A 27403-nucleotide genomic window follows, 5' to 3' on the forward strand; every position below is an offset into this window, starting at 1 on the left:
CTTTATTGACAATAACAGAGTAATCAAGTAGATGTAGATGTCTCAGATTACCTTTCTTATGAGGACAGTACTACTCCCTCCCAGGAAACGAGGAGACTGGTAAATAACTGCTCACAGCATAATGAATAACTGCTGGTTGGTTGTGATGCCAATGGTCACAACTTGGTGTGGAGAAGCAGCATCCCGACATTAGAAGTGAGCACCTTACTCAAATTTCTACTACACAATAATCTGGAAATTTTGAATAGTTATAGGGAACCTACCTTCAGGGATAAAAGAAGAGAAGTAATTGACATAACTTCTTGGTCCACTATAATAGGCAATTATGTCATAATGGCATATGGCGATGGAGCCATCCTTAACTGACCACATGTATATTAAGTTTGAAGTTGAAATCGGTGTTAAACAGACCTTGGCCTATAGGAATCATGGAAAAACAGACTGAGAAGCATATAAGAAACACCTAAACTCACACTTATCTGAAGTCAGAACTTTGATAAGGAATTCTGGAGATTTTGAGGAAATCACAGGCATAGTGACATCTGCCATTACCATTACGACCTCATATTTAGAATACTGCCCAATCACCAAGAAGTGCACAAACAGAAATTTACCATGGTGCAATAACTAACCTGGAAGCGTAAAGGAAGCAGGTAAGAAGAACGTTCAATCTTGCAAGGAAGAAAGGACAATGTGCAAAATATCCAGAAGCCCTGGTCAGATACGACCTTGCAAGCAAGCGAAGCTATCTCCCTGGAAGATATTCTGTGAGGAAGTGGAAAGCACAGCTACTTGTGCTAGACTTCAAAAAATCTTCACTAGAATACCAAATAATCCAGGAAATACTTTCAGGAAGGAGGATGGTTAGTATATAAGATCAGCAAGTGAGACACTATATGTGCTCAGCAACATGCACTTCTCTCAATGCACTGACACACTTCCCTCAGTGCACTCTTGCAGAAAACAAATACCACATGTCAGTCTCTCAGAGACACTAGTTTACAAGTAATCAAAGGGTATAGTTGGAAACTGCTAGAAAATGTACTAATTTCAAAAAAAAATCGAGTGGGAGGCGTTAACGTTTCAACCACTTAAGTCATTAGGCCCAGTTGGTATCTTTCCAGCTCTACTGACACAAGTAGGAGAGGATTTAATTAGATTCCTATGTAGACTGTTCACTGTCTGCCTGACAGCAGAAATCAGTGCTAGTGTTTGGAGGACAGAGAGGTTTGTTTTCATTCTGAAGCCAGCGAGAACTGATCATACGAAGGCCAAGGGATATGAGACCAATCAGTCTGTCCTTCCTTCCAAATACATTATAAAAACTGGTTAATGTGCATGTTAAGGACAAGAGGTTAACTGAGGTTCCTCTACATGTAAATCAACATGCATATCAAGCAGGAAATCATATGAAACAGCATTTCACCAAATTGTTGGGAAGGTGGAAAAAGGCCAACACTTTCAGGATATAGCTCTCTGCATTTTCCTGAACATCGAGGGGGCTTTAGCAATACAATCTTCAAATCCATGGTTAGAACAGTAGAAGAGCTTGGCACTGAGAGCCACCATATGCGACTAGATTAATATCATTCTAAGTAGATGAAAGGTAGAAGCCAACATGATGAATGAGAAAATGAGAATGAATGTCAGCAGGCAGTGTCCACAAGGAGGGGTCTTGTCTATACGACTGTGTAACCTAGAGGTCAACGAATGAGTTAAAGACTAGAGGCTACTTTTGCAAAGGATACATTGATGATTTAGTCAAAGTAATACCCAACAAATTTGCTAGTTACTAGTTGAACAATGGCACAATGAGTACTAGACATTGTAGAATATTGGTGCAGAAAACATGACTTGGGTCTGCCCCAAGAAAATTGTTGTAGTTATCATTTATGAGGAAGCAAATCTCAAGCTCCTCAGTAAAACTTAACCACTAGAGGGGGTAGTGAAGTTTCTAGGGATAACCCTGGATGCGGTCCTATCATGGACCCCTCATAGACAGAATATACATTCCAAGGCAAAAAACTACTCTTATGTGAACTAGAAGGGTCTTTGGTAAAAACTGGGTTTCAAATGCCATAAGTATGAACTGGATATACACCACTGTAGTAAGACCTATGGTAATTTATGGAGCTCCAGTAAGGTGGGATAATGTAGAATAGATGGTGGCTATTAAGGAGCTTGGCAAGGTGCAGAGATTAACCTGCTTAAATAAAATCTTCTCTCTTTTCAAGCCACATCATTTACAATAAAATACTTGAGCTTTCGATGGCTATCTCCACCTTTGTTGTCAGGAGTGCCGCTTTCACAGATATAAGTGCAACATCTGGCACCAATCAGAAAGAGCTGAAACCATGCAAGCACAGAAGGCAAGTTGCACAGCTCACAGCAGTTCAAGCCCACTGCAGGACCAGTGATGCCACGTGCCACAAAGAGCTTGCACCACGTTTGAAACTGCCACTCCCACTTCCCTATGTGTGCCAAGCAATCATCTTTGCTTTCTTTCAATGTCCACCACCAAACCCCATGCCCAACTGTGTACCCTTGGTCCCTGTTAAAATTGCTGCTGTATATTCTAATCTTGAACACCTCCTTTATAACAGATTCCCAATAAGAGGGTGCACGAGTCACCATTCTCTTCTGTTCAAATTGTATTGTGTGTCCATTTTCCAGGCAATGCTCAGCTATGTCTGACTTGTCCAAGCTCACCTTGTTTAATATGTCACTTATGATCAGTACACAGGGTGTATACGTGGACAAGTAAAAAAAATTCCCAGATTTTTCCCAGATTTCCCGGTTAAAAATACATTTTCTCCCGGGTGACAGTATATTTTCCCTTATCAGTCCTTTGAATGGTTATGGTTTTATACACGGGTGTACAATTTCAGGGAGTACAATTTCCCGGTACTTTAGAAAATGAAACTCAGGGAAAAAGACACGTTTTGGATATATCTTTGATGTGTAGCAACCTGTACGTTGCGTATTTTCGTATTACGAAAGTATACATCGGAATTCCACCAAACACCCCATGTTACTTTCTGAATCATTGAAATCGAGATTTTGATGCACTTTTGTAAGCCGTTCGTAGCTCATGTCACGTGATCTCGCCAGCCAATGATGGCGGATATTGAGAGCATAGGACACGTGATGTAGTCAGCCAACAGCAACATCACTGCTAAGTAGCACGAACACACAAACAGGGAAAGTTAATAGTTTAATTTAATATACATAGTGTTCCTATGAGAAAAGCAAAGCTTTCACATACAATAGTGGTCTCAAGCTGCAAGAGAAGCTAAGCTTTCGCATATACTGTTGACCTTTTTTGCGCGTGTTACACTTTAAGATATATCACACAAATGTGCCAGTAAAATTTTTAATAATGACATTAATGTCTGATCTTCAGGGTTCGAAATTCTTCTAAATGGCTCGTCATCAAAGAGTTGATTTTTAAATGAGGGTCAAACGCTCTGTGATTTAAGAATTTTGTGGTACATTCTCATACATAGTTCAACTTACATAAAAGAATATTTACTTTGAAAGTAACGCTTTTCAAACCACTATTTGCAATATTTTCCCGCAACTTCTTAGAAATAGGTTTGTTTCAGTAGTTGCCAGAGAGCGCAGATAACAGGCGACACCGCGCTTGGTTAGCTATCATGACTTAGAAATCCGGTATGTACGTACGTGTAAAACATTGAAAGATCATACACTATGTCATAAAAGAAACAAGACATCAGAGGATACTGCAAGAGCATCGGAATTTCGTGAACCATATTAAAATGTGCACATTTAAAGTGCATACTTAAAGAGCATATTCGAGTGTCCAGATTCCCAATGAGGTAGACCTCGACCTGATATTAAGCTTTTCAGTGTGGTTTTCACGATGTAAATTTTCTTGGAGCACCAGTACGGTATTATATCATGTTCGGTTCTTCATTGTGGCATAATGCCATACGTGCTAGAAAATGAAAACATGCACTTGAAACGCAGCGAACAGTTGAAACTAGCCAGTACTGTGGACTTAAACATTTCGTTTCATATACATTGACTGCCTCTGCGGAAAAGGTTAACAAAAGTCAAATTTCTTTAGCAAACAGACAAAAATAACTTCATTGTTCCGCAAGGCGATTAATGCTTGACTGTCAGAAAGGTGGAAATAAAATAAAATCTGAAACTAATGACATATTCCAGCCTTCCGTAATTATGTGAATGTGTTTTAATTCACCTGATAGCTCCCGGCCACAGATACCAGTTTTGTTTTCATTTAACGTGAAAGTAAAAGAAGGGGAAACAGCAAAATCACTAAATGTAAACACGGGTCACATGGAGACTACCCACTATAATTCAGACTGCTCTGTGCATCAGCCCCGGATCTACGACATTTGCGAACCGGGTCAATACTAAAAAAATCGAATTTTCAAAATATGTTCATCTTTTAGCGCACATCTTTCTGAAAAGTCAAACATAAACAGGAAACGTAAGACATATTATTTGGTCGTAAGTATGCCAAAGTGCAGTGCCACGCCTCTTCATAAAGCATTTTTCTACCGCACGTCCAAACTATATTCAGGAGAGTGGAAATTGAAATGTCCTGTGGTGCCTTTCCTGCTCCTCTTTAAAAAAAATCTCGCAATTAATAGCGGATTGGATTATTTGTAATCAAGAGAACAAGAACTCTTCAGAAAATCTGAACTCTTTATGGCCTATTAGTTAATAACTTACAGTTGTGTGTGGCATAAAATTAAATGTAGGATATATAAAACCAATACTGTCAAGAGATAAGCAAGAAATTACACATTTCTTCAAACCTTAGCTCTTAGCATTTTTTTCTCTCTAATCTTGCTACAGCTTTATATGGCGTGCTTTCCTTTCTGCGAAAGAATCTATTATTTCATCAAAGTTCGTGAAACGTTTTGCTACACGAAAAATCGAAATGTTGTTATCTAATAATGAAAAAGCTGTTAATACAAATAATACCCAAGACTGGTGTGGTTTCTCGATCTGATTATGTCTATTTTGTCACTGTCTGCTGGATAAAACAAAATAGGCCTTTCTAATATTGCAGCAATTTTGTAACACACCAAATAAACGAGACTTTTTTGGCACAAATGGCCATTTTTATAACACGACAGAATATAATCCACGAAGTACCAATAGCAAATGCCTATTAGGCCTACTACAAGCAAAGAGCTTGATGTTAGGAAATAGTTTCAAAAAAAATGGTTCAAATGGCTCTGAGCACTATGGGACTTAACATCTGAGGTCATCAGTCCCCTAGAACATAGAACTACTTAAACCTAACTAACCTAAGGACATCATACACATCCATACCCGAGGCAGGATTTGAACCTGCGACCATAGCGGTTGCGCGGTTCCAGACTGAAGCACCTAGAACCGCTCGGCCACACCGGCCGGTGAAATAGTTTCACATTTCATTCATAGGCACCAGCTTCTCAAGCATGAGATCGAAAATTAGTACTACGAAATTTTTATATAAATTTGGAATCGTCTTATTCTTCCATAATTTGTGTGATGTCCCCGTTTCTTCTCCTTCCTCGTTTTAACAAACAATCTTGTCATCACAAATTCTGTAGCTATTGCTGCCATTGTCAAAATTTGTTCGCCGATTAACTTCACTAGCCCTGCCAGAATCACAGGTTTAGTTATCCCGCGATTATTTTCCGGTTATGCGTATTACGTGCTCGAACAACACGTTTTCCGCGTTACTTCCAGAATATAATTTACGCGGCTGCTAGCCGGGGCTGTACTACCGGTCCTTACTAGTGTAGCAGCGATCTGGCAAAAAATTTCTGTCAAAATTTCGTTTTCTTGGATACACTGAGAAGATAATACGTAATATTTCTCACCTGTTATTCCTGTCAGTCGTTTATTTCCATTCTAGTAGTCTGAATCTATGGATTTCGCTAGTAATTATAACAACGCTGATCATTCGCAAACCCAATCAACCATATAATCAGACAGCAATTGGCATTCATCCGTTCGGCTTTACTCCCTCAGCTCGTATAGCCCCGTCCCCTTTTGTCTGCGGAAAGTTTATTTCTAGATGCGACGAGGATTCTCCTGACAGAGACATCACGTACACTATGCATGCATTCAAAAGTCAACTTATGATTCATTCAGAAATCAACTTAAAATGTGTTCAAAAACCAACAGGGAAGCGTTTCAAAATCATATGAATAATCACTAGACAAATGTGCGCTGGATGCTAGGCGCTTTGTGAAACAAGTTGTTTTCCTCAAGGATATGAATTTGGCGCCCCCTTTTCCCGGTAGCATCTAGCTGCTTGCTGTGACTGCTTGCACAGCCAACAGCCACATTCCTGTAGCCAGCAGCGGGAGAATCTACTACCCAAACGTAACTCAACTGCGCATGCACCTGAGCCCGTGTGTAACTGCTAAAACAAATCGAATGTACACAGTTGCGACTTCACACTCATTGGAGGCAATTTGTTGTTATGAAGCACTCCATAGTCTTCCTAAAGCCTTTGACACATTTTCAGTTGGCAGAAGCTGGCATGATCACTTTGTGTCGTTGTACATGGCGCATTTCGTTTGCAATTTTTAAGTTATTTTCGTTTTTTTCTCTCGTTTATGTTTTATTGTTGAAGTACTATTCTGCAGTAGCGGGATACAGTAATATCCTTTGTTAGAGTATCGGTTCTTGCCAGTCAAAATTACAAAAATTTAACTGAAAACTAAAACAATGAAAAATTCCCGGAATTCTAAAAATGTCCCGGGTTTTTCCCGGTTTTCTCCCGGATGAAAAAATTCCCGGGTTTTTCCCAGATCTCCCGGATGTCCCGGGTCGTATACACCCTGGTACAACATTCTGTAACTGTGCGAATTGTTTGACCTCTATAGATGTGGTCGCACTTGCACATACACATCAGGCATATGAAGAGCTATGTGATCTTTAATAGGGCACAGCATATCTATTATCTTTGGGCGTGGGCAGGTGGCAAAACACTGGCTTCAATCCAAGCCTCTGGAGCACACATCCTAACTTGCTTCTCGTTGGTCCGTAGTATGGCAGGAAAGTAGCCGCATTGGCCTCTTCTGCTGATTCACTAGGCATCCTTTGTTGGTGGCTTCTGAAAGCATTTGTAGTGTCTCCCCTGTTCTATCCATTCTCTCTGAACACACATCTTAATGCTGCAATTCAGACTGTAGGTGATAATCTGCAGGCAAAATCTTTGCTGTGTGTACTAACATGCTCAGGACTGCATTTTTGTGTAGAAGGTGATTAAATCTACAGACATTCACGTATTGGTCAGAGTGCATTTGTTTCCTATACAGTGCCTTCTGCACAGCTAAGACATCCCAGAATGGTAACTTTTTCATCTTGAGGCCTTATCAGAAAGGTATCATCAAGGTACTGCAGGAAGCAAGATGGACGCAATGCCACAGAGTTCAGAGCCTGCTTCTCAAAGTGATCACTGAAGAATTCATGACTGCCGGAGAAGGTGGTGATCCCATCGCAGTGCCATTCGCCATCTCATAATATTCATAGAGCTACAAGAAGTATGTTGTCATTAGAACATCATGGAACAACTTGACGATTCCTACAGTATGTTGATGACTCCTTCCTGATATGGCCTCAGTGAAAATGCACTGCAGCAGTTTATCGATCACATGAGAAGTGTCCACTCCAACATTAAATTCACTATCAAGATTGAGAAGGATGACAAGCTACCATTCTTGGACATTTCAGCTGTGCTGAAAACAGGGGGCCATTCGGTGTATAGGATGAATTCACACTAATTGATATTCGAACGCTGCTAGTTTTCACCACCTTGCATATGATCAAGATGTCCTGAACAAGTTAGTACACAAAGCCAAGATTTTTTTCTGGTAATGACCACCTACAGTCTCAATTTCTGCATTTAAGGGGCAGGTTTAGAGAGAATGTTTAGCAAGGGAGACACTGCAAATGCTTTCAGATACCACCAACAAAGGACAACTGGTGAATCAGCAAAAGCGGCCAGCCAGCTGCTTTCCTGCCATACTGTAGAGCAATATGCAGCTGACTACACAGCTCTTTGTTTGCCCGGTGAGTACTGTGTCCCCTGTGAGTGGATCAGTATCTATACAGGTCAAACAATTCGCACAGCTGTGGACTGCTGTACTGAGTACAAGCGACATATTAAATAAAGGGAACTTAACGAGTTTGTATAGCTGGGCATTGCCTGGAAAATGGACACAAAATACAATTTGAGTAGACAAGGGTCTCTGCTTATGAGTCAACTTATTGTGATTTCATTATAAAGGAGGCGGCTGAGGTTTGAGTAAGTAGCAACAATTTTAACAGAGATCAGTGGTACACACTTAATAGGGCATGAAGGCATGCATTGGATATCAAAAGAAAGCAAAGACTGTTGCTTGGCACTTGTAGAGGGGAGGGAGCAGCGGCCCCTCGCACCACTTGATTCACTTGTCCCGCAGTGGACTGGAGCTGCTGCGAACTGCGTATCTCACTTTCCCCCATCATGTCACTTCTGTTCTCTCTGGTTGGTGCCAGATACTGCACTCATGCCTATATATGCAGAAAACCCTGCCAAATCCGCCTGTCAGTGGGTTACACTTCTGACAATGATGGTGGAGACATCTATCGACAGGTCAAGTATTTTATTTGAATTTACATGGCTTGGAACAAACTGAGAAGATTTTATTCACGCATGCTGCTGCAAAGACATCGAGGACACATTGCCCTACTTAGCCATAACAGGCAGAATTAGCAGCACACCCACTGCTGGAATTGAAACAATGTTGGACATGTCTCCATTACACCTTTGGGATACAGTGGAGGCAGTAGCAGGGGCATACAGGTTAAAAGCTGGAATTAACTGGATAGCTGTCAATGTCAAGAGGTTAGCAGCAACCCATGTGGCTGCCCTGCCAGTTTGCAGCCAGCTCAAAAACACACCCTTTACTGCACACAAGAGTAGCGCCACCAACAAAACAGCTTAAGAGACACCACACCAAAGCCAGCCTTGTCAGGTAGTGGAGTTCACTCGGTGCATTAGAAGCCTACTGGTTAGCCTCTTATCTCTGTATTACTATCTATGATGAACTTGCTTGTGTCAAGGAACTTTTAGAATACAATTGGACTTGCTAAACTGATGGTAATTAAATCGGAGTTAAGAACATATTACGTGTGGCCCTAATTATTTTGCTCTGTCTCAGCCCTCACCTATTCCTTGGCATCCATCTCTGGACTGAGCCAATAACTGGTGACAAGAATGTTCCCTCAAGTGTTCAAAACAACCACCTGGTGCCACTAACACCTGTGTATCTATTTTTGCAGAATAGTGATTTTTTACCATGCTTGCCTTACTCTGCTTTTGTATTTCAGAACGTGCCCTGGAACTGACTGTGTTTGTTTGTGCTTATTGAGGCTAACATTCATGCTTTTTGGTTGTGCATAGTATTTCTCGTTTTGCAATTTTTCATATGTGTACTGATCATGGCTAGCCCTCCACAAGAACTGTCAGCGATAGAGATCGTTCAGTTTCAAGTGCAGCAGATGCTGCACCACCTCCACCCCACCTCCAAGAGCACAGCCACAGCCAGCAGTGCCTGTTTTCGTCTCACCATTCCACATATCTGATTCCACTCACGAGGAATGGTTTGAGTACCAAGCACAGCTCAGTGCACACTTCATGGCACATCATATAGAAGGTAGCAACAGGCAACCATATTTCCTTGCAACTATTGGTATGTCAGGGTACTCGTGAAGGCTCACCTGCAAACTTTTCCCCTCCACCCACCCTGTGTTCCTTATGAAGAATTATTTGTTGTGCTAGATAAGTAGTTTGATGAACAGATTAATGTGGCAGCTGCGTGTTACAAATTCTTTTGTTTGCATACGCAGACTCATAAGCAGTAGGCAGCAGACTTACAAAGACTTGCATGCCATTGCAGTTTTAAGTGTGAGTGTGGATGTTGTTATAAAGATGCCATGATCAGGGATTCCACTGTCCAAATGTGTCAGATCCTCACATATGTGAACAGATTCTTAGTATCCTAATCCTAGCTCGCGAAGATTTGGAAATAGTGGAGTGTCAGGATTCATATGAAAATGCAACAGTGGATTTTGATTCTGCTCCTGTTTGTGCCATACAGAGTAGTGGTAAGCAGATTGTGCCTGTAATTTGTGCACTGCGGCACACAAGGTCTCAGCCAGGGCAGAACATGAACAGAACCAGTATGCTAGGCCACAGATTAGCGTTGTTAAATCCTGCCCCAGTGTTTCTCAGCGCACAAACGGCAGGCAGGTCACATTCAAACTGTTTGTTTGCAGAATGCAAGTCCAACACACAATTTGCACATTCTCATGAACGTTAGTACAATTTTTCCAAGCCCAGTAGTGTTTTTGTGTTACACTGTGCAAGTCCATTGCAACAGTGAAGGAGCTTCACACTTCTTCCATTGAGCATCAGGCCAGTAAGTTGTCAGTCACTCCACTGTTTGCCAATACCAAAATACACATGCAGTTCAAGACAGTGGTGTGTCAGTGGGTTCTTTAAACAGAAGCACTTATGAACTGTTAGTCAAACCTAAGCTACATAAGCCAAAGGCAACACTCTTTCTGTTTATGGTGGACATAAGATTCCTATACGAGGTTTTTGCAGCCTACCTGCCTAGGTTTGTAACATTACAAAGACAGTTTCATTAACTGTTTTGTGCTCGTGTGGAAGTCAATATATTTTTGGCATTGACTTGTCTTATCCGTTTGGTCTGTACATTCAAGACAATGTTCTCTCTATGTACAATTTTGTGTATACGGATGAATTTAGTGACATTTTGCAAGGTGGCCAAGGCAAAGCTACTGATTTTGAGGCTCACATTACCATGAAAGAAAATGCACACCCAGTTTTGCTGATTACAGCCGATGCCTTGTGCTAACAGAGACCAGGGGGCACAAGGGCTCTTATCTTGGCAGGACAATGGTGTGACTTCCCCTGTAGCAGCCAGTCAGTGGGCAGTACTGTTTGTGATAAAGAAACCTTCAGGCAGATTATGTTTATATGCAAATTTCAAGGTAACAGTAAATCCACAACTATGATTGACTCTTTTCCTTTGCCACGTCCTGAAGAACTCATGGACACACTAGGTGTAGGTTCTTCTTCTCAAAGACTGATCTTCGCGATGCTTATTTGCAGCTCCCCTTTGAGACATATTGACAACAAGTTTTTATGATCAACACCCACATGTGGTTATTTAAGTTTCTGAAGTTACTGTTCAGCTGTGTGTCTGCACCTGAAATTTTTCAGCATTATTGCCTCAGTCCACAGTAACGGTTCCTTCTTGTTCAAACTATTTGGATGACAGTTGGTTCAGATTGTATTCCTAAAAAAATCTTTCCAATCTCATGACATTGTTTTGAGTACTCTCTGATGCTGGGTTAAAGTACAGTAAAGACAAGTGCTCCTTCTTCCACACAGATTGAATATTTAGGGCACATGATCAACAATCAGATTATCCACTCTTTGCAATCAGCACTCAGCAGCCATAAAGCACTTTCCAATTCCTAGGAATGTCAGTGAACTGCAAGCTGTGTTAGATAAATTGAGTTATTACTTGCAACTACTCACAAGATTGAGAAGGAAGGTCTTGCTATCATATATGGCATGACCAAATTTCACCGATATTTATATAGAAGAAAATTCTACTTGGTGACTGATCACCAGCTTCTCACCTCGTTGTTCAGCCCTTCAAACCCAGTCCTCCACGCACAGTGCAAAAGTTGGACCGCTGGTCTCTGTTCCTTTCAAATTACGTGAGTCGAATTTGTGTACAGACCAATGACTAAGCATTCGAATGCAGACTCACTCTCTCTCACATACACATTAGCACTCATTCGGCCTTCGACACTTCAGAGGATTCTTGTTTTCACATTGATGTTCAGGGCAATGAAACAGTTGATGCTTTTCCAAGCGATCACTGACGGATTGCTCAGGTGTCAGCTGAGGCCCCCAATCTCAAGATTCTAGTACCTCCACACCAGTTGGCCACATTCAATTAAACAGACACAACACTGGTGAGGAGTTTTTAAAGATGGGAGTTTTCTTACCCTATTGACACCACACCAGGTAGTCAACATCAAGAGGGTGGTAGTAACCCACATGACTGCCCTGCCAATCTGCTGCCAGTTCAAAGTCACACCCTGTGCTGCACATGCAAGTAGTGTCATCACTGAGCCAGCTTAAGGGACACCGCAATGATGCCAGCCTACTCAGAGAGCAGAGTTTACTTGGAACATCAGAAGAATACTGGTTAGCCTCATCTCTGCGAAGGACTTGCTGAACTGAAAACGATTAAGCCAGAGTTGAGAACATGCTTCTTATTATTTTTTTCTCTGTCTCAGCACCCACTTATTAATTGGCATCCACCCCTGGACTGATCTAATAATAGAGTGGTAAATATACAAATGGTTGGGGAAATGTCGGATGTCATTACAATAGCTTCCAAATGCTTCAATAAAATTGGAAGCAACTGGAAGAAGAGAGCAGTGGAAGAATGTACCAGGACACCATTCAGGAAACAGTCTGGTTACTGACAGGCCAAAAACAGATGAAGGGGCTGGGACCAGAATATAAGGGGTACAGTTTAGACTAAAGAGAGCAGTCTCTTTATGGAAGCTGGACACTGTATTCTAGATGGGGATACCCACTAACAGAGTCTGCATGAAGGAGGATTTGCGTAGATGCTACAAGGACTGCAGCACCTATATTCATCAGACAGCCGAGCAGCTCTGAAATCTCTATCGGCCACTGCAACAAGATCAAAGATAGTTGCACAATGCCATGATCCCATTGGAGACTAGGGGAAAGCAAAAGGATAAACCTGCCATAGGTTCCTAATCACTAAGGAATTAGTGACAATGAACAAGCTGATAAACTGGCCACCAAGAAAGGCACGAAGACTCCGTTTACTGGACCAGAACCTGACTTAACCAATACTAATTCAACAGTAAAATCGAAACTACATTGCTAGATCAGGTGGCAGCTTGTATGAGCGTTAGTAAGAAGAAATGCCTCCTATTTCTTCTTTTTGCCAGCAATTTCAATTGAACTATGTAGATTGAGAACTATGACACTGGTGATTAATTTATGAATTTTCAATATAATCTGTATCAATGGTATGGGGGATGAGGCAAGACCTGCCATCCAATTTTCCCAATCCCTTCAGTGGTGTGACAACTGGTGTGTGGTCTTGTATTGTCATGTAAAAGATGAACATCCAACATAGCTTCTGTTGGGCAAACTTTCTGAAGATGTGCTTTAGGCTATTTGGGAGTTCTGACGTACTGGGCAGAATTTATTACGCATTCTTGCTCTTCTTTATATATTTAAAAAACACCATAATCTCATCATCTGCATCCCAGAATACTGTAGCCATAACTTTCCCTGCTGATCACACAGTTTTGAACTTTTTCTTCATTGGTGAGTTTCTGTGATGCCATTTCATTAACTGCCTCTTTGATTTTGGTTAAAAAAAAAATAAACCCACATTTCATCTCCAGTCACAACTTTTTCTCGGTACTCCTCTCCCTCCAAACAGAAGCGCTGCAAGAGTGGGGAGGCAATTTTTTTCCTTCTCTCTTTATTCTGGTTGGTTAACATTCTAAGTACTCAAGTTGCACATTCCTTTGAGTATCCCTGTTGCTGAATAATCATCGTCACACTGCCTTTACTAAGGGAAGTCATGTAACACAAATCATCTGCAGTCACCTGGTGGTCACTACAAATGTCATCAACTCACTGACTGTGGCATGGGGTCATGATTCACCAACCAACAGTGTTTCCCTTCAGCTTCATTACAGCAATGAACTCATCATCTTACAGCGGTGATTTCTACTGCTGTATCACCGAACACATTTTTCAGTCTTTCATTAATGTGAATGGGTGTTTCACCTTCTGCATTCAAGAATTCTATCACAGAAAGCTGTCTAACATGTACATCAATGTCACAAGCTATTGCAGTATTTGTATCTGCTGAAGCAGAAAGTAGCTGCTGCAGTGAACTGGAGAAGCAGCTTTATGGAATAGCATGAAATTCAAATTTTTCACTTAACAAACTTTGTTTATGGGAAACCATGTTTCAAGAGAGTTCAGTAATGCTGAACTTGAACAGGAAACAGTTTAAACTCATGGCAGGACTCGCGACTGGTAAGACAACTTTAAGAAATACCTCACTTGATGAGTATAGAGGAAGAAGTAGACTATATGGTGAGGAGGATGGAACTGCAGCACATCTAATCTTCCAATGCGAAGTTCTGGAGAGCAGAAGACACTGAAGATTCGGCTCAGTAGAGCCTGAAGAAACTGGTATCTATAAAGGACTAGTAAAGGGTCCTCCAACTTCTTAAGAGTATCACCTGACTTCAGCAGAATCACAGAGAGCGAAAACACACAATAAACTCAGTTTCCACATGGGCAATAGTGGGCTAAGACCACTGTTGTTTTTGTCTCCCTACATTAATCAAATCAAATCAATATTTAAAAACTTTCAAGCGATTTCTGCGTATGAGATTAATGAATATTTTAACTGAATTGTGTGGTAATTAAAAAGATGTATGATGTCATTGTCACTGGAGTGAGATATTGTTGGACATGGTGATTCTCATTATGGACTGAATAACTAAACTAAAACAGTGTATTTTTCTCTGACAAGTTACTACAGAATAAAGCTAAATGTGAACTGTGACTTGTTTGTGTGTAAATGTGAACTGTAGCCTAAAATAATTAACTTTGCCTCTGAACTGTTGCCAGGTAAATGTTGGTGCTGATCTGGTTCTATCCACCGATAGTGTTTCATCGTAGATTATACGGTCATTGTCTCTAATAACAGAACTTTGCAATGAATAAATTTGTTAATGCAATTAAAATTATGGTGTCATGTACTTGCTCTATAATTTTTAGCCCTCCAATACCAAATTCACTATTCTTTTAAGTTTTGGATGCGTTCAACAAACTTAGCCCTTCTTTTTCCAAAAAGCCTCTATTCTGTTTTGATTTGCACTCTTTAACGTCCACGTTTCAGCTCCTTGCAAGGCTACAATCCATATAAATATTTTCATAAAAGATTTCCTAACACTTCAATTTATATTGGTATTCATACCATGCAATGGGAAGTGGAAGATGGAATAGCAAAAAAATTATGAAAAGGGTAGATTGCTTTTCATCATATAGCGGAGACATTAAGTTGCAGACAGGCCCTATAAAACCTGCTGTGCATTTAAGATTTTGGCCAGAAAGCCTTCGTCTGAAGTAGAAGACACACACACACACAAAAGCACAATGCACATACATACGACTACTGCCCCTAGCCACTTTGCCTAAACTGCGGACTACAACTGTGCCTAATGAGAGCATCAATCTGGTGTGGATGGTGTGGTAAGGAGGAAGCATGGGGCAGGGAGGTTGGGGGATACACGGTCGGGTGAGTGAGGGTGTAGTGTTGCTTGTGGGAACGTGGAGGAACATAGTGAGGTCAGAGTAGGGCTACAAGGTGCAGCTGGGAGGTTTTGAGGGGGGGAGGGGGGGGGGGGACTAGCAGGTGTGTTGGTGGAATAGAATGCTGTATAGTACTGGAGTGGAAGAAGGAAAGGGGATAGGTATGTGGAGGACAGGGATTGATGAAGGCTGAGGGCAAGAGGGGATTACAGGAATGTAAAATGTACTGTAGGCAGAGTTTCCATCTGTGCAATTCAGAAGCTGTTGTTGGTAGGAAGGATCCAGATCACACAGGCTGTGGTGCCATCGCTGAAGTGGAGCACATTGTGTTGGGTAGCATATTCAACAACTGGATGGTCTCCAGCTCTCTCTCGGCTACATATTGTTGGTGTCCATTCATGGGGACAGACAGTTTGTTAGTTGTCATGCTCACATAGAAATCATGACAGTGGTAGCAGCTTAGTTGGTACATCACATAGCTGTTTTCACAGGTAGCCTTGCCTTTGACGGGATAGGAGATGCCTGTGCAGTGCTGGAGTAGGTGATGGTGGGAGGATGTATGTGACAGGTCTTGCACATAGATATCTTTCAGGGATATGAGCCATGAGGCAAGGGGTTGGGGGCAGGGTTGTGAGAGGGATGGAAAGGATATTGTGCAGTTTCAGTGGACAATGGAAACCGCCGTGGAAAGGGTGCAAAGAATAATGAGTAGGATATTATTCATTTCAGGGCAGGAAGTCAAAAGCCTGGTGGAAAAGGTGGTTCAGTTGCTCCAGTCATAGTCTTGGGTGGTAGTGAGTCACAAGAGGAGTGCAGTTGCAGTCCACAGTCCGGCCACGGCAGCAGGAAACCGTGGTAGGTGTGAGAGTTGTGTGAGCTGTGCTTGTGTGTTTGTTGTCTACTTCAGAAGAAGGTCTTTTGGCTGAAAGCTTAAATGTATAGCAGTCATCTCATTGTGTCTGCCTGTGATTCAATGTTTCCTGTATACGGTGAGTAGAAATCTAATCTTCTCATAATATTTACATTATGCCTCTGATTTAAAGTTATGAACTGCCATAATATGATACTATGCTCTTGCATTTCAATAAAATGTACATCTTTCACCTGCATTTAAATAAAATGTATATCTTTCATTTCTTTCCACATCACAGAGCCACCATTATAAGGCATCTATCAATATGACTCATTGTCTAATGCAATGTTATTGTGTCAATTACCAAAGAAGCAAGTCTTTTTTCTTTCCTCCACAATATCAATATTATTTCCCAAATGAATGCCACCCAAACTCACTTATATGTGTATGACACACTCTCCCTTATTTTGCAATAACATAAAATGAGCTGCCTTCCTTTGAATTTTTTCTGTGCCGTCCATTGCTCCTACCTGCTAAGAATTCCATACTGTACGGCAATATTCCAGTAGAGAACCAACAAAGTTTAGTGTAGGCAGCCTTTTAGTAGATTTTTTTGCATTATCTAAGTGTTCTGCCAATAAAGCACAGTCACTGCTTTCCTCCCTCCACAACATTTTCTACGGGATGGTTCCAATTTATGCTGTTCACAACTGTAATCCCTCAGTACTTAAATGAATCTGCAACCTTTAAATTTGCACGATTTATCATGTAACCTAAATTTAACAGAACTTTTTTTTAGTACTCATGTGGAGGATTTCACACTTTTTTTGTTTGGAGTCAACTGCCGCCTTTTTCACTGTACAGATATCTTATCCATTCTGACCTTCTGATGACCTTACAACACATAAACAAAAGCATAAACAGTAAACAATCCAAGAGAGCTGCTCAAATTGTCTCCTAAGTAATTTAAATAGACTAAGAGCAGCTGCACACCTATAACACTTCTTTCGATCACTTTGGTTCCAGTCATACGCCTGAAATGACATCCCACAGGAATGAAATTTGATCAGAGGCTGCTTTTGAAGAACAGTGTAAAATGCCTTCTAGAAATCTAGAAACATGGAATCAACTTGAGCTCCATCTTCTTTGGTGGAGGAGATTAGAGAACCATATTTAGTACTCGGCATCAATGGCACTGTCATCAGTATCATTAACACTGCTCACATGTAGTGAAGATACTATTGCTCCTTGCCACTGGTGTAGTACACGTATGATCAGAATCTCTCTGGATTTACTGCTCAATTTCACGACATAGTTTCAATATGAAAATTACAAAAGCATCTTACACTGAAGTCTGCACTAAGTTCTGAGCCATTCTAAGTTCTGAGCCATTGCCAATCTTGAACATCCAATAAATCAATGCCCAAAGATAAGAGTGAAAGGTAGGAATGGGAATAGGACTGAAAAGTTTCCCAAAATGAACTGTTTTGATTGTCCTTTTTTTACCAACTCTGCGACATTTACACTTAACCCTTTGCACTCCATAAGGTGGACACAAGGTGGCTACGCACACTCTTATTTAAATCAATTCCACCTGGGAGCAAGCTGGCCACAGAGAATTGTGCGGTCTCTTTGTGGAAACAATAACACCACGGACCAACAAGTACAGTATACATTAAAACAAAAAATTTGCTTTCATTCAAATACATTTTTAAAACATTACAGTACAAAAATTTTCAATGTATGATATTTTTTAAAACACTCGTCAGGGTGGAATGCTGGGTTTCGTGCGCACGTTTCGCGGTAATACACAGTTTCACACCCGTCACCTTTCCTTTTTTTGTCTGAACACACTGCACAATCCTTACGCTTGTTACCAGGAAGCTTGTTGATACTGTGCAACAGTCCATTCAAGTGTTTCTCGTCATCGGAAGTTAAACCACGACCAGTTTCTGCCCTGGATTTCTTTCTTCACCAACCAAGTCTCTTATAACACTTTTACAGAATACTTTGTGAGATAGTTTTTTTATAAGTTGTTTTTCTCGCAGTGATTCTTGTATAGCAAATAGCTGTTTACAAGTCCTACCTCCACCCACCAGAACTGCAGTTTTCACCATCACTTAGACTTTTCATTAAAAAATCATAAATGGAAATAAAATGGTCATCAGATCGATCAGTTCCGTCCATCTTCAAAGTATAATCAATAATCACATTTGATTTCATTATTTCTTCCCTCCCCTTTCTGTTTCTCTTTTCTATAAGTGACACAGAGATATTTGCTTTTGTAGAAAGTGTGTTAACAGTTTGTTTATCTTGCCATGCCAGAACCAGCATTTTGTCATTGCGGAGGCATTTTACTCTATGCTTCTTCGTCTACGAAGAACTCCTTTCTTATTTGCAGCTGAAAGGTTTTTGCAATTGGCCTGGATCGTTCCTGTGAGATGCACATTCTATTTCAACAGTTCATCAGTTAACGCAACACCTGTATAAAAATGGTCAGTGTACAAATGATACCCTAATTGACCTGTAGCATTTCTGATATTAGCCCGCAACTGAAGAACTATTCTTTTGGAAAAATTCAAGTCTATATGAATCAATGACTCTGTTGTTGTATTACTCTGAGCCCCCATTTTGTTTGGTTTAGGGGATTGTACATTTTGAATAAAATACGACTCTTGAATGTTCTGTAGATTCATCAGCAGCTAAATACCTATGTGGATGACAAATTTCAAGGAACTTGCGAGACAAGTAATCCAATACATTTCCCACTTTACTTAAGACTTGACTGAACCTGAGTGATGACAAGTGTAGCACTCTTTGGATTAGAAACATGAAGTACCCAGAAAATTTGCATAAATTGTCTGTTAGCAAAACAGTCTGAAAAGAAGTCGAATGATTGTAACCATTCTCTTTTAAAAGTCCTGCAAGTTCTTACACTTCTGTAATGCCATATTCAGCAGCACACCATGGAAGCATTTCATTTCTTCCTTGGTAACATTTCTCCAGTCCCACCAAACAGAATGTTGTGGAAGTGGTGTCACTTCACATATTCTTGCTGTAGCATACCTGCTCATTTGGTCTGCTACCAGTTGAAATAGGTTGTCTATAAAAATTAACTGAAAGAAACCAACTGGTGATGATGGAAAATTTCCAGTTTCAGTGATAAAACCATACTCTGAATCATCAAAAGAAAAATCTGTAAAGTCAGTCATTTTCGCTCCACATTTGCCACACATCTCCTGCTGAATTACTTGAAAAATGCACATTTTCACTGTTTTCATCGTCATCTTCACTAGGATTGTTTTGAAATGAACCATCCTCCTCATCAAAATCGCTCATAGTATCATTGTCAGGGATTCCTCTAAAAGCTGTAAAATCTCTTCCTCAAAAAGAACTGAAAATGATGAATCAAGACAATGCACAAGTATGAACTTGAACATAATACTTATAAGATTCCTTTCAACACAACTGCAACAGTTTGACAACGAGTTAATACAGGTTCCCCTACATGGCAGCACTAAGCACCACTGATGCCTAGTAGTGTCAGAATCGAGAATTAAGCATGTGAGAGCTGCGAAAAATGTGTCAAATGAGGCTCGACATTGGAGCGGAGAACAAAATTCATATTGTTGAAAGCCACTCGAAATTGGAGTGGAAAGGGTTAATTATGCTTCAACCTACATGTAGTTTCTTGGTATACTGAAATAATTAAACTTTATTGCTAAACTCCATGATTACATTTCCCTGTCAACCTGCCTTGTCATCTTCCTACCCATCAATTCGATACTGTTAAATCACCCGCAGACACAAAAATCAACATTATTTTCATCTGACTGTATTTTCAGGTGATGGGAGCACATTTCATCAGGAGTTGTGGTCAACTCTGGCTAGAACCTAAGATAAAAACCTGCGACTATTGCTACGAGCCACTCATAGACAAGCTAGTACAGTCACTGAAAGACTACATTTAAGAGTAGAAATGGAAACTCAGTCAGACACAACAAAAAACTGTTGCTCAATTACAAAAATTTTTAAAAAATTAAAATAAAAAAACACCTTAGAATTCATACCTCCTTCAGTTTCAGTATCGTCCCTAACAACCCCAATCATAGCAAATTATTCTTTCATGACAGATTATAGAAATCCAGAGTGTAATGAGGTGGTTACTCCTGAACGCATGTGTCTTTCCACTTATTTTAGTTGCCCTTTGTATTTTGGTAATCACTGTTGCCACACCGTGTCATGGTCACTGATAGCAGTTTTGATGTGGACATACTCAAAGAGGTCAGTCTATTTCTTGCCATTACATCCAATATACACTGAAGAGCCAAAGAAACTGGTACACCTGCCTAATATCATGTAGGGCTCCCGCGAGCACGCCGAAGTGCCGCAAGACGACGTGGAAAGGACTTGACTAATATCTGAAGTAGTGCTGGAGGGAACCGACACCATGAATCCAGCAGGGCTGTCCATAAATCCATAAGAGTACAAAGGGTGGAAGATCTCTTCTGAACAGCGTGTTGCAAGGTATCTCAGATATGCTCAATAATGTTCATGTCTGGGAAGTTTGGTAGCCAGTGGAAATGTTTAAACTCAGACATGTGTTCCTGGAGTCACTCTGTGGCAATTCTGGACATGTGGGGTGTCACATTGTCCTGTTGGAATTGCCCAAGTCTGTCAGAATGAACAATGCAGGTGTTCAGACAGGATGAATCTAAAAGTGTCACCTATTGGAGTTGTACCTACACGTATCACGGGTCCCATATAACTCAAACTGCACACGTTCCACACCATTACAGAGCCTCCACCAACTTGAACACTCCTGCTTGCATTTAAGGTCCATGGATTCATGAGGTTGTCTCCTTACCCGTCTCCTTAACCATATACGTCCATCCACTCGATACAATTTGAAACAAGACTCATACGACGAGGCAACTTGTTTCCAGTCATGAACAGTCCAATGTCATCATTGACAGGCCCTGGCATGGCGTAAAGCTTCGTGTTGTGCAGTACACGAGTACGCGTTAGGCTCCGAAAGCCCATATCAACGATGTTTCATTGAATGATTTGCATGCTGACACTTACTGATGGCACAGCTGTCTTCAGTTGTCTTTGATCCCGTTCTTGCAGGATCTTTTTCCGTTCGCAACCATGTCAGAGATTTGATGTTTTACCGCATTCCTGGCATTCACGGTACACTTGTGAAATGGTCATATGAGAAAATCTTCACTTCATCACTACCTCAGAGATGTGTGCCATCACTCATGTGCCGGCTATACCACCACATTCAGACTCACTTAAATCTTGATAATCTGCCATTGTAGCAGCATTAACCAATCTAACAACTGCACCAGACACTTGTCTTATATAGGTGTTGTCGACTGCAGTACGTATTCTGCCTGTTAACATGTCTCTGAATATGCATGCCTATACTAGTTTCTTTGGTGCTTCAGTATCTTTCCATCATGAGTGGGGTTCAAAACTACATGTTCTAAGTGGTTTACCGAGAAGACATTTAGTAATGTTTCACAGGATGTCTTGTCCCGCACACAAATGACAAAACTGTAATTTTCCTAATTGATTGTTGGATGATTAAAATCTCCACTGATGATTATAGTATGGTTGGGTAACTTAAGTAAAAGTGAACCGAGATGTTCTCTAAGGTTTTTGGTTACACAAGTGAACTGCTGTTTTCTCTAATGTTTTCACTTACATCAGGAGACGAGTCTGGTGGGCGACAGAAGGATCCACTTACCATTTTATGACCACACCTACACTAAGTCTCACCCCAACAATGTCACACACAGCTTAATTTACAGAAGAATGGAAAAACATTGTTGTACTCTAATAAATTCATGTGCTTTATGTATATCTTTTGCTGTGTCTTTGTCAGCAGCACCAGGCAAAACAACGGAGTGACACAAATAGTATGGTCAGTTGCCTTCTAGATGGCACTCATACCAGGAACTGTTTTGTGCTTTTGCACAAGACAATCAAATAGGCCATTAATTCCCCAATAGTTATGTCTGTCACCACAAAGAGCACTGTAAACCAGAACTATCTGATGCATCCACAAAATAGTTCAAAGGATGACATTCATATGCTGAGCACATGATTTAATCAACTGCACGCAGACATTTGGCCAATTATCACCAGTTTCTGGAAGTATCACTCAGCAGTTCTTCAGTTCTACAATTGCCGACAAGTTATCTACTGTGACAACTACTTCTAGTTGTTCGACAGTTTCTGCCGAGAGATGATCATTTGTCAAAGTGATAGTCAAAATGTTTACCTATTCAGAGGCTCAGTTTCAATTCTCTGAACTGTAGTCTGTACCAAACTTCAATTATATTAGTTAGAAATCATCTACTGTGTTAGGTTAGCTTAGTGAAGAACTTTACATCAGTCCCACGTCTTCTCTGAAAGCCAAATCTGAGTATATGTTGATGCATCTTATTACAATAAATGATTACTAACTGTTTCTTGTGTATTGCCTTGTGATTTTGATTTAGAAATATTGCCTTGTGGAGAGTCTGTAGCTAGCATACAAGGTGGCCACTTCCATATAGCTACAGATATACACAACAGTTACAAATGACAACAATGTACATAGGAGCAGTGAAAGATAATCATATCACAATATTCTTGAGATATGTGTATAAACTAAGCAAATCAAATGATACAATTAAGCACAATGTGCATTTCAGCACTTCGTTGTAGATCCACACAATGTTAAACGGTTTTTGTATTCAAAATGTCCACAAGTTCTTGAAAACCAATCTCCAGAAAATATTCTAAAAAATGATCTGCTTCTTCCCATGTACTACAACAACTACCATCAAAGTGAAGGGGTGTCCATGTAGGTTGAGGGTGATTTTTTTGAGTCTCTATGTTCAGTACATAATATATTATAAAACTGAATGGCAGTAAGAAAATTAAAAATAAGGAAAACTATCTCAGAGACAAGATGTGACAGCAATCAAAAAAGTGAGTCACTAGGAGATTTTAAGGGCAGTTCTGGAGATATCACTGTTTGAGGGGTGTTGTGATACGAAATGGTGCCGCTGACAAAGCTGCTGTCATCTAACACCACTGTCAGGTTCATAAACCTACTGCAAAATTATGTACATCCATTTGTTAATCTGCAACAACCCACAGGCTTTGTGTATCTTCAGGAAAGATATTCACTGTCTCATCATTGCCAAATTGTGTCAAAACTGTCAGAGAACCACACTATACAAACGCATGCTTATATGTCGCATCCGCTCAGGAAAACCTAGTGTAAATAATATTTGGTGTATACTGGATGCCACTGAGCAAAATGTGTGTGCCTTGGACTTGTCTCCAATCAGTCTTTGCAAGTAGTGTATGTTAGATGAGCAGTCATGGTTCAGGGAGACTTCTCAAAGCTTTCAGCGCCTCATGAAGTCCACACCACGTTGTAATGCCCTGATCATTAAAGAGAGAGTGGTTCTTCACTAACGCACTAGGCTAGGTAATAGTGAAGCTGTCTTCAGCTTGACGAGAGGTTTGAATACCCCAGTGTGTTATCGGCCAGAGTCTTACAGATAGTGTTTTGTCCTTTCTTCCTCTGACATTTGAACAAACTCACCTAGCTAATAAGAGGGGGACCTATTGTTTTAACGTGAACTCCGTACCATAGTGCCGTTTGGCATTTTTCACACGTACAAATCACCTACAGAGGTCAAATGATAGAAAAAATTCTTAAGAGCAACTACATGTTCTTGGGTCTTTGGGTTTGTGGTTTCATGGAGGATGGAGGGGGTTTAGAATTTAAGAGTTTTTAGCTGTGAACGGTGAAAGAGTCCGTAAGTGAAGTAACAACATAACAAAAGCATAACTTCAAATAATTTGAAAAAAAAAAAAAAAAAGTATAAAGCAAAACTTAAAGATATTGATTAATACAAACTTCAACATCAAATTACTACAGAGGCACTTTTTTCTGACCTTGCAGATGTTGCTGTTGGGGCAGCATCAGAACTTGTCCATTCTGTGCCACAAGCCCTTGGGGTTGGCCCGGTGGAGGCTGAAGCAGAACCTGCGGGGGCTGCTGCAACAACTGATGCTGCTGTGATGGTTGTTGCTGCTGCTGCTGTTGCTGCTGTTGTTGGTGTTGTTGCTGTTGCTGCTGCTGCTGCTGTTGATGATGGAGCTGCTGTTGCAGCACGGCCTGCATAACAGGTTGAAGAGAGTTACAAACCGGCTGCTGCAGATGAATGGACATCTGCTGAGGTGGCACATGCTGGAGTGCTGCTTCCTGCTGGTCCTGGAGAGGTGGCTGCTGGAGCTGCTGATGATGCTGCTGCTGCTGCTGCATCTGATGATGCTGTTGAAGAATGGCCTGTGCAAGAAACAAAAGAAATGAGAGCACACATGGTTAGATGTGCAGGAGATAACAGGGTCTGAATTTATTAAAGAAAATATATTTTTTCAAGCTGTAAATTGAAGACATAAAACAGGAATGTGTCCCCTTCACTGACTACTAGTGAAGGCACACGTATGATATCTAACTAAAAAATTAATGTTGTTGTTGTTGTTGTTGTTGTTCATTGTTGTTGTTGATGATGATTATGATTATTGTGGGTTTAGAGTACCCAACATTATAGTTATTTGCACACTTATTAAAATGTTCACAAGAAATATGATTAAAATATTTCAAAGCTTGAATAATTGTACCATAAAATCTCCATTTAAGCACTCAACCTACCCAACCTCATTTATACACATATATTCACTCCTTTACACATGCAAAAACTGCTAATATGCCCATTTATTAAAATATTTTTCTCTGTGGACATGCCACGACTGCTGCTCTCAGATTTGGGTGCTTAACAACAACAACAACTGAGCTGTATGCATTCTGTGCAACTGCACCCCATTTTCCATAATGAAAAACTGGGTATTGAGCTTATACCTGGTTCTGTTTTCATCCTAGCACTTAATAGCTGCTTCCTTTTTACTGCTGATTGTGCTACACAACTTTCATAAATTAAAAGAATGTAATCTTGCAAAGGCCAGCGTTAGCTGCTGCTAAAGTAATACTTATTTATCGACCATTTTCAGTCTACAGACTATTTGCTGCAACTGCTGTACTAGTGTCATTAGATACAAAAGCAAAGTTAAAACCTCATACAAGTTGGAGGACAGAATGAAACCAACAATCTCCAGATACATAAACTGAATTTCAATGCTTGCTTTTGTCTATACATGCAGTTAATTTTAGGAAATGTTTTAGAGATTCGGATCCAGATATCAATAATAGATACACTGATTCACGAGGAAGATTCATGTATATCATTTATAAATATTCCATAGAAAATCGTTGAGCTATGATGAATTCAAGACAGCAATTACTGTGAAAACTGTGACACTGCCATCTAGCAGTTCAGCCACAACAACTCCAGACAGCTGCGAAGCTTGAGCAGAGTTGGTAAAACGTGTGCCCGAAAGCCGAAGGGACATGGGATCCAGTCACACGAAGGATTTTTCACTCTTTTAACTTACCATTCACCTCTCAATGACGTGGTCATCAGAAGTGAAATGTGGTTCAGATTTCATATTAAACTCTAGATCACATTTTCCTGGTTGAATATCTGGCTAGGGAGATGCAAGTCATTGAAGTGACATCCTACTGAAAGACTTGTACTAGGACATTGAGCCACACAATATTATTTTAATCAGAATCTATAAATATATTCTCCTTCTATATATGTTATAAATTAAGGACCCCCACCAGGTTTTTCTGTCTATATTTGAAGGCAAATCTCAGGAACTACTGTAGGGATTTTGATTAGTGAGAGAGACAGAGAGAGACAGAGAGAGAGAGAGAGAGAGAGAGAGAGAGAGAGAATCACAAGTAATTTATGTAGAGTAATGAAATTTCGGGAATGCATCTGTCTAGGTAATATATTTAAGTGATTAACATTGCAAGATCACAGGTTAATGTAAACACAAGATAAGCCATTGCAAACGTGAACAATTTGGTATTTTAATAACTGGTATAACCACCAGAATGTTGAATGCAAACATGCATGTATGCATCATTGTGTTGTACAGACACTGGACGTCAGTATGTGGTATAGAATTTCATGCCTGCTGCGCTCGGTCAATCAATAGCGCTCGGTCAGTCAATACAGTGATGGTTAATGCTGCTTGAGGATGACACTGGAGTTGTTGTCTGATAATGTACAACGTGTGCTCGATTGAAGACGGGCCAAGGTAATATGACGTCACTCTATAAAGCAAGTTGGGTTTCAACAGCAATGTTTGGGCAAGTGTTATCCTGCTGGAAAACACCCCCTGGAATGCTGTTCACGAATGGCAGCAAAACAGCTCGAACCACCTGACTGACTGATAAATTTGCATTCAGGGTGCATGGGGTAACCACAAGAGTGCTCCTCCTGTCATACGAAATCATAGCCCAGACCATAACTGCACGTGCAGGTCCAATGTTTGTAGCACATAGACAGGTTGGTTGTAGGCCCTCAACTAGCCTCCTCCTAAGCAACACAAGGCTTCCAATGGCACCGAGGCAGAACCAGCTTTCATCGGAAAACACAACAGTCTTTCACCCTACCCTCGCTTGACACCACTGAAGTTGTAGATGGCAATAGTTTTGGGACAGTGGAATGCATGCTACATGGCATCTGGCTCAGAGCTGTCCTTGAAATAATTGATTTGTAACAGTTTGCTGTGTCATTGTGAAGTCAACTGCTTCTCAAATTGCTCCTGCAGATGCAGTATGATGTGCCAGAGCCATACACCAAACACAATGGTCTTCCCTCTGGTAATGCCACATGACCATCAGGGGCTTGATCTCCTTGGTACTGTACATTCCCATGACCACCGCTGCCAGCAATCGCGTACAGTGGCTACATTCTTGCCAAGTCTGCCTGTAATATCACAGAAAGAACACCCAGCTTCTTGAAGCTGTATTATACAAGCTTGTTCGAACTCAGTGAGGTGTTAATAACAGCATCTTTGTCACCTTAAAGGCATTCTTGACTGACATCAACTCACCATGTCTAATCTCAAAGGTAACTAATGCCAAT

At 40.6% G+C, this 27403-nt stretch overlaps 1 protein-coding gene across 7 annotated transcripts in view; it reads right to left on the minus strand.

Annotated features, from left to right (window-relative positions):
- LOC124805382 (transcription factor SPT20 homolog) overlaps positions 1 to 27403 on the minus strand; it is a 309909-nt gene that overhangs the window by 64679 nt on the left and 217827 nt on the right. For 6 of the 7 annotated variants that reach the window (XR_007017452.1, XM_047265939.1, XM_047265940.1 and 3 more), the window contains one exon: positions 24300 to 24693. Coding sequence is in view for 6 of the 7 variants with exons in the window: in XM_047265939.1 (XP_047121895.1) it covers positions 24300 to 24693 (394 nt within the window). In the remaining variant the exon portion in view is untranslated. The remainder of the gene's footprint in view (positions 1 to 24299; positions 24694 to 27403) is intronic. The other variant, XM_047265941.1, reaches the window with a different exon arrangement.

The sequence above is a fragment of the Schistocerca piceifrons genome, chromosome 7 (assembly GCF_021461385.2).
Source record: "Schistocerca piceifrons isolate TAMUIC-IGC-003096 chromosome 7, iqSchPice1.1, whole genome shotgun sequence".
Classification (NCBI taxonomy): domain Eukaryota; kingdom Metazoa; phylum Arthropoda; class Insecta; order Orthoptera; family Acrididae; genus Schistocerca; species Schistocerca piceifrons.